This window comes from Rhinolophus sinicus, linkage group LG03 (assembly GCF_036562045.2).
Source record: "Rhinolophus sinicus isolate RSC01 linkage group LG03, ASM3656204v1, whole genome shotgun sequence".
Classification (NCBI taxonomy): domain Eukaryota; kingdom Metazoa; phylum Chordata; class Mammalia; order Chiroptera; family Rhinolophidae; genus Rhinolophus; species Rhinolophus sinicus.
The window spans coordinates 40,284,617-40,293,703 of NC_133753.1; the positions used below are offsets into that span (position 1 = coordinate 40,284,617).

Genomic DNA, 9,087 nt, shown 5'->3' on the forward strand with positions numbered 1-9,087 from the left:
TGGATAGACCACATTTTGTTTCTCTGTTCACTAATTAATGGGCATTTGGGTTGTCTCCACTTTTTGGCTGTTAGGAATAACGCTGCTCTGAACATTGATGCCCCTGTTTTATAGCTGTCAAATACACAGGTGTGTTACGCCAGTACCACACTGTCCTCAATGCTGCAGCTTTGTAGTAGGTTTTAAATTTGGAAATTTGATTCCTCCAACTTTGTTCTTCATTTCCACGATTATTTTGGCTATTCTGGGTAGTTTTAGATGATACTTTTAAGTCTTAATTTTCTGAGATAATTTTAGTTGAATTAAATTGACTATTTTAAGTCATAATCTGGAAAGAGTCCTTTCTGTCGTTATCACTTATCACTGACTTCTTCACTCTAGCCACATGGCATAGGGTTTTTTCAGTTGTAGCTCTTTAACTCTAAAGATAGCCTGTGTTCACTACTCCATTTGTGTTGCTATTTTATAGAATCAAATGCATGTTGTCATTTTGCAGCTGCTGTGACACAGGGGCCCCTTGGACTGAGTAAGTCAAATAAGATTATATGCAGGTAGGGCCAGAGTACCTCTCAAATGGAACTGCTTTTAAAAGTGGTAATGTTCAAAGACACACAAATCTGAGCTTATGACCCAGCCTTCTTGATTACTAACTGTGTGGCTCTAGCATGTCTTTGTTTCCTCCTCTGCAACCGTAAAATGAGATTAGTTAAGGTCCCACTCTGACTACGTCCATATTTATTTTAAAAATAGAATAAAATAATGTATGCAAAAGTACTTTGTAAAGTGTAAAATCTGAAGTATTATCGTGATTCATGTAAAGATTCTTTCCTGCAAGGAGCATCCTTGGGGGCTTTGATTCCTGAACTCAAACCATTGCCAGGAGGAAAGAATCAGAATTACTCTTCTGAGTTTCCTGAGAGACTGGTATATCTTCCATGAAATTTTGCATGAAATCCTTTGCCATCTCATTCTTTGAGGGGTTTTCATTATTTCTTTGTGTCACTGCTCCTGTTCTTAAGTTATTCCTGCAGCCTCTGCAGCAGGGAAGAAGCAAACTGAGCAGTATTTGTCTGTATTGGATCCTGTTTTATGTGTTGGCAGGACCTGCTCTCACCCTTCTTTGGGAGATGGATCTGAGATGGGGGTCTGGCAGCTACTCTTGGAATAGCCTGAATCTGTAACATGGTGCCACAGGTGTCTGCCTCACCTTGCTTGCTGCACATCTTCATTTCTGTGAAATTGTGACCACTGGCTATTTTTATTTGAGATTTACACTTAACTTTGGTCAAGTTCCCTGACCTATTCAGACCTTATTTTTCTCATCTATAAAATTGGGATAATAATTTTACTTACAACGTGGAGTTGTAAGGATTAAATGGATAGTAAAGGCTCAATAAATGTTAACTATTATTATCACTACTAATTCGATAATAATGTATTTATTACCCATGTATGATTTGGGTACAGTTTTATTTGTAATTGAAAACAGTAAGGTTTTTGTAGTGTTCCCTTAGCAAATAATTAGCAGAATTGTGATGTCCAGTTTTAAGCATTTTGTGATCATCTCAGACCACTAGGCTGCAGTGTCTACTTTTAAAAATACTGCTAAATATGTGCTATGGTTTAAATTAAACTTTTCTTTAAAATATTTTAATAAAGATACATCTGCATATTGCAAACTACAAATAGTTTTTCTTATCTCCTACCTATTCATTATGTTCAAGAAAATATTTTATCTACTTGTCACTTTTGAATCTACTAACCTGGAAATAGTCATTTGAAACATCAATTACAGTGGTAGCCTAAATTTAATACCCTGCTGATGTTCCAGGTACTAGGATTTTGTGTAATTGACTCTGATTGAAGAAATTATGTATCAATGAGTGTAGATATACTGTATATGTATTTATGCAGATTTTTGTGCTTTAATCTGCTTAGGAAATTAGAATTTATATGAATTTCATAAGCTTTTAAATATATTTATTTGATTTATGAGAGATGCTTAAGTTTGTATTTTATGAGCATTTATGTTTTCATGTAACAGTTCATTTTTTCATATAACATTCTTTCACTAGAATTTATTTTTAAAATGTTTACTTTGTAAATTTCCATATGTAGTTTTATTTCTCAAAATAGTATTTTAAATGGACAACTAAATTCTAAAATTATTTTGTAAGATCTGTCTACTAAATGGAGAAAAGTTAATTTATCTCATATGTTACCATATATATTACCATGATTTCAAGCCTAAATCAGTTTTCCTTTTCTAATGACCAATGTTTTAAAATAATGTTGATTTACTACCAGGAAACCCATCTAAGAAATTGTTCAATGCCTGTCTGTTTATAGTACAGTTGATTCCATAGCAATTTTTAATTATTCCTGTCATGGTTATTTTTATAAAATGGACTTATTTTCATAAAAGTGTGTGCAAAGGATGTTAATCAAAAGCCTCAAAACCAAAAGTGCTTTAAAATGTAAGGAAATACTTGTCTAAATAATAAAATATGAAATAAATACGTATGTGCCAAAAATTTTTTTGGAATGATTCAGTGCCACATCTTTGGGATCAAGACAGGGCTAGGGAAGGAAAGAAGCAGGACACTTTGTCATTTTAACCTGTACCTGTGTGGTCATCTCATAAACATATTGCTATTTTCTAAAACCTCAACAAGGGTTAACTGGCAGGGAGATTATGGATGTTTTGCTTTCTTCCTATTAATACTAGCCTTTATTTAGAATATAATAGCTTGCAAATATAATACAAAAAAATGAAAATGGCTAGTAATGAGAAATGTATCAAGTTTCTTAGACAATGTAGTAAAAAAAAATCTAGTTTTGCTTAGATAAGTAAAACTGATAGTCTTCTACAAATATATTTTTCAAAATAAAACATTTTCTAGTATATGTATATGATGATTTTATAGTCTGTTCATCTTTAACCCTTGATTACACCTTTTTTCTAGCAATTTTACCTGCTCAGGAATGGAAACCTCCTCTTCCCGCTTATAATTTTCTACATATGATGGATGCTGCAGCATCTCAACATTCCAGTAGGAAAAGTCCTGAGTGTGTGAAAGAAACTGATGTTCAGGAGAATGATAAAGAACAGCATGAAGATAAATCAGCAATCAAAAAAGAACCAACTGAAACATTGAGAATAAAGCACTGGAATAGAAGTAATGTATTTAAAGCAGAAAAATCATTTAGGCATGATAATAAAGAATTATGATGCTCAAAAGTAAGCTGATTTCACGGGACTGTGGAAAGCTTTCCAAAGTCTTTTTGGCTCATTTGATAGACTTAAGAATTTATTTTATTAAAAATAATACTAAATCATTTCTAGACCGGTGCTGTTCCACATAATGTGAGTCATATATATAATTTAGAATTATCAAGTAGCCACATTAAAGGTGAAAACGAGCAGGTGAAATTAATTTTAATAATATATTTCACTGAGTAAGTATACCCCAGATAGTTCAGTTAACAGAAAAATGAGATAGTTTACGTTCTTTTTTTTCATATCACGTCTTCAAAATCCAGGGCAGAGAACATATCTCACTTTGGAGCAGCCACATTTCAGGTGCTCAGTAGCAGCAGGTGCTCAGTAACTACTACTGTATTGGACACCTCAGCTTTAGACAAAAACTGGCATAATTAATTCAGTTCTGGCCTGATATATTTTGAACTAAAATATAAATGTAATTCTAGTTTAATCATAGTTGACTCCACAGTGGAATCATACACCTGACAGTTGTATTTGTTTTATTGTAGTGATGATATTAAAACCAGTGCTTCTTAACCAGGGAGCAGTGTTGCCTCCTAGGGGACTTTTGGCAATGTCAAGAGACATTTTTGATTAGGGATGCTGCTGGCATCTAGTGGATAGAAGGCAGGGATACTGCTTAAACATCCTATGATACATTGGACAGCCTCCCACAACAAAGCATTATCCTGCCCAAAGTCCATAGTGCCCAGGTTAAGTAACCCTGTGTTAAACTAACCCATGGCAGCACGGGCTCGCTGAATTTTCTGGTTCTGCTCAGTCTGAAAAAAATCTTGGATGTTAAAGATAAATATTAGGTGGTCTTATTCTCATTATTATAAGCTGGACACAATCTTATTTTTTTCTTATAAATTCTCTTTATAATTTTAAAAAGTAATGCAATAACCCTAAAAGGACTTAGAAATGTATCTGTAATATGTATTACATAGATCACTACATATCACAATATAACATATATTGCATTATGTATATTGTATATTCTGTATATATAGAGGTATATTATATAATAGAATATATGATGATTCTCATATATAATATATAATTCTCATATATATAAATAAATGTATATGAGAATCTTAAAATCTTCTCTTATTTATACATAGTATATTGCTAAATTTCAATCTGAACAGCAATTAAACATTCTGACATTTTCCTCACGAAAAGAGAAGCTCCTTCATCTGAACCATGTGTGAAATCTACCTTATAAGCTTTGGACAAATCAGTTGGTCTTCCTAGGCCAGTGGGTCTCATTTGCATAACGAGAGGGCAGGATTAGCCAAAAAATTAATTTTTTATTCCTACAGAATTTACTTGTCAGACTGATCTGTTTGTAACAGTTGTCTGTCTCATTTTTGCTCTGTGTAGTTTTTGAGACATTTGTTGAGAACATCCAACTTGGTGTTCCACTATATTTCTCCTTATAATTTCTATTTGGTATATGTTGTTCTTGAAATTTCCCTACATATGGTTTGCCTAGTATAAATGACTTTCATGACTGGAATTTAAAAAATCATAAACCGCTAAATTTCAATAAATTTGTGACATGGGTCATTTGCTACTCTCAGCACCCCCTCCTCGATTTTTTTCCTATAGCATGTGTATTATTTCAGTTCATTATCATTTGTTTTTATTTCTAACATTAGAGATAATGCGAGTGAACTCTAAATATAGTTTGTAATAATAAAACATTGTCAGCCTAACCATTAAAAATTGCTGATTAACTACAAGCACATAGAAACATGAAATTGATTAGTCATTGTACCATGCAGTTATTATTAACACATGTTCGTTTAACAATTTTGAAAGTATATGGATTTCATGTACCTCAAAAGTTTTCTTTTTCCTTGGTCATGCCCTCTATTGAACCACTTACCCTGTATCAGTTGTGTTTCTTTGGTTGTAAGCAATACAGATTCAACCCTGCTTAACTTAAACAAAATGAGAATACAGTTGTCCCTTGGTATCCCCCTCCCTGCGGTACCAAACTCTGAGGATGTTCAAGTCCCTAATATAAAATGGCATAGTATTTGCATATAACCTGTATTTGCACATAGGCTACAGTGGGGGACACGTATGCCTACACGTCACTTCATTCATGTGGATTCAGCATAGTGCTTGGCATGAGGCAAATTTCATTTTGCTTTTTGGATTTTTTTTTTTTTTTTTTTTTTTTTTTTATCCACAGTTGGTTGAATCTGTGGATGTAAAACCTGTGGATATGGAGGGTCGACTGTATTGGGTGATTCACACAACTGGAAGAAAAATTAAGCCATGCTTTGAAAAGACAGGAACCAAGGATGTTCTGGGACTAACAGCTTAATGATGAATCATTTCCAAATGTTTTTCTATCTTTCATGCTTAGGATTCCTGGGACAGTTGATTACGGGAAGAGTAAGCACTTTAATTGGCAGCCCTAACCAGACTTTCACAATGTAGAAGAGGTAAACCAACCCTCACAAAAGAATCTAGATTCCATTTACCAGAAAAAGTGAGAGTGAATGTGGAGGGGAGGAAAAGATGTGATTATGGAGAGGTTGTCCTCACAACACCACTTAACTGTTCTTCTGTCTATCCTTTGTATCCTTTTCAGGTCTTTCTGTCATATCTTCCTGTCCATTTTTAAGAGCTTCAAAAGCCCTCTCTCTACCCCAAGTGGTTGTAGTTTTCCTGTGTGTCCCCCTGATTCTCAAAAGACTTTTTGGCTAGTGCATATATACATTTTGCATTATCATCGCTCGTGAATCAGATTCTTTCACCCTCTCCTGCCTCACCTATACTGGAAGGTAAGCATCCTGGTCCATAGCTCCTAGCCCTTGTAATGAAATATTCCATGAGTTGTTTTTCCAAAATTCCTGGAGTTCATTGTTCAAACTTATGCTTCATTTAAAAACTAATTAAACGTGTATACTCTGAACAATAAGAGTTCACAGATCAGTAAGTGCCTATCTTTGGTAATAGAAAGTAATCAAACAGGTATACCTTGAGAGCTGTGTGCTTCCACTTAATATGTAGAAACCTGCAAGAGAATGTTACTCCCATCCTAATAATAAGGGAAAAAAATCTTAACTTTTTTTATACTCATCAAAGAAGGCAACCAAAGGAACTGAATTCCAGAGCGACAAGCCCTTTCAAGACGAAACGGTATACACGAACTGTCTCACTTTTGGCAGTAGGAGAGAGCAAACCTTCCTTCTTGGAAGGCCCAAGCAAAGATCCACTGCCTCTGGGGCAGGGGTAAATGTAAATCTCTCTTTCCCTAGGGATCAGCAGGAAACCTCTTGGGCTGGGGATCCTGCACCAATCCCAAGCAAGATCTCCTATTACTGGGAGAAGTGCAGGGACATCTCTCCTGTTCAACAATTGTGAGAAATAGCCATGTTTAGCTGCCATGGGGGTGGAGGTAGAAATTCTGAGAAGGCACCACGCTAGGGCTGAAGTGCACAGGTCCTACCTAAGCCTGAGAATGCACCAGGAGAATCAAGAACTTCTACCTCCACCCATCATCAACTCAGTATCCAATTACAAGCAACAGAAGTTTACCACTTTGGGAAGCACAAGATTATGGAATGACACAGTTAAGCAGGACTTGCTGAAAGCTGAGAGTGGAGCCAGAAAACAAACCGTCTGGCTTCCAGATCCAACTCTAAGCATGAGGTAATAGCATGCAATCCCTGGAGGAACATGCAGACTGTGGTGAACCAAAGGTAAAGATAACAAAATCCAAACCCATTTTGACTATATTTACTCAGTCCCCCACACTAATAACCAGGTGTAAATATTATCTTTATTATTCTCCAGAAGATGTGGTATTCAGTCTGAAATTCTAAGACTAAAAAAGAAAAAAATAACAAAACAATCCATTGTCAAGAGATGAAACAAATGACAGAACGAAACTCGGAGATCACCCAGATATTTGAACTATAAGACAGAAACTTTAAAATAACTAGTGTGTTAAAGGATTTAGTGGAAAAGGTGGGCAACATACATGAATAGTTGGAGAATTTTGCCTGTGATTGATAACATGTCATTACAAATGAAGAATGCCTTTGGTGGGCTCATCAATACACTTGGCACAGCAGAGGAAAGAATCTGAACTTGATAAGTCAATGGAAATTATCCAAAAAAATACAAAGAAAAAAAATACAAGGCAATTCAAAAGCTGTGGAATAATACCAGTTTAACATACAAGTACACGTAATTGGAATTCCAGAAGAGAAAACAGCAAAGTACTTGAAGAGATAATGGCTGAAGAATTTTAAAAAATTGAAGACAATAAATCACATCTAAGATGCACAGAGAAGCCCAAATATGATTAAAAAAAAAGAAAAAAGTCCACCCAGATATATCATAGCCAAATTACTAAAAACCAAAGATAAAGAGAATATATTGAAGATAGCCAGAGCAAAGAAAGACATTCCCATTCTCTTGCTTGCTTTCTCACTTTTTTTACAACCCTTTTAAAAAATACAAAAGCCATTCTTACCTCTGGGGTCATACAAAAAGAGGCCATGGGCTGGATTTGGCATGTTGGCCATAATTTACCAACTTTTTGTCTAAGGCAAAAACTGGAACTATGTACTGTGAGATTCATACAAATTTAAAGGTAAAATCTATGACAATAACCAATGTCAATAACAGCACAAAGAATGGGAGGGAGGAAATGGAAGTATACTGTAGTAAGGGTCTCACTTTGTGAAGTGGTATAACACTATTTAGAGGTAATCGCAATAAGTTAAAGATGTACATAAGCCTTTAGCAAGCACTAAAAGTAAAGAAGATAACTAGTCAATAGTGGAGGTAAAATGGAATAAAAGAATAATCAAAAAGAAGGTAAGACAAAGACAATACTGGCACAAATAGGAAGCACCTAACAAAATGGTAGACTTAAATCCACCCATATCACTACATACATCAGTGTAAATGGTCTATACACCCCACTTAAAAGCAGAGGTTGTAGATTAGATTTTAAAACTAAGAGTTATTCTATATACTGTACAAAAACAAATCCCAAATCTTTAAACATGAAAATATAGATAGGTTAAAAATAAAAGAATTGGGCCGGCCCAGTGGCTCAGGTGGTTGGAGCTCCATGCCCCTAACTCCCAAGGCTGCCAGTTTGATTCCCACATGGGCCAGTGGGCTCTCAACCACAAGGTTGCCGGTTCAGCTCCTCGAGTCTCGCAAGGAATGGGGGACTCCGCCCCCTGCAACTAAGATTGAACACGGCACCTTGAGCTGAGCTGCCTCCCGAATGGCTCAGTTGGTTGGAGCGTGGGCTCTCAACCACAAGGTTGCCAGTTCGATTCCTTGACTCCCGCAAAGGATGGTGGGCTGTGCCCCCTGCAACTAGAAAACGGCAACTGGACCTGGAGCTGAGCTGCGCCCTCCACAACTAAGACTGAAAGGACAACTTGGAGCTGAATGGCACCCTCCATGATTAGGATTGAAAGGACAACAACTTGAGTTGGAAAGAAAAGGCCTGGAAGTACACACTGTTCCCCAATAAAGTCCTGTTCCCCTTCCCCGATAAAATCTTAATAAATAAATAAATAAAAGAATGAGAAGAAATCTTGCAAACACCAAAAGATAAAGTAATAGCTATATTAACATCAGACAAATAGACTTCAGAACAAGAACTATTAGCAGGGATAAAGAGGGTTATTACATAAAGAAGTCAATTCATCAAGAGGATGTTAACAAGTCTAAGTATACATGTTTCTAAAAAGATCTTTAAAAGACCTACAAGGAGAAATAGACAAATCTATTAAATAGTTGGAAACATCAACATTCTGTCAGTAATT

The 9,087-nt window shown here is 35.6% G+C and overlaps 1 protein-coding gene across 5 annotated transcripts in view; it reads left to right on the forward strand.

Annotated features, from left to right (window-relative positions):
* Positions 1–6,124, forward strand: part of TXNDC16 (thioredoxin domain containing 16) — a 77,331-nt gene extending 71,207 nt beyond the window's left edge. For 2 of the 5 annotated variants that reach the window (XM_019725700.2, XM_074327472.1), the window contains exons 21-23: positions 2,967–3,179; positions 5,649–5,727; positions 5,877–6,119. In XM_019725700.2, the coding sequence (XP_019581259.2) occupies positions 2,967–3,179; positions 5,649–5,722 (287 nt within the window). In that variant the 3' untranslated portion in view covers positions 5,723–5,727; positions 5,877–6,119. Of the gene's footprint in view, positions 1–2,966; positions 4,866–5,648; positions 5,728–5,876 lie in introns of those variants that run through there. The other 3 variants (XM_019725701.2, XM_074327473.1, XM_019725698.2) reach the window with 3 other exon arrangements.
* Positions 6,125–9,087: the final 2,963 nt, after the last annotated feature.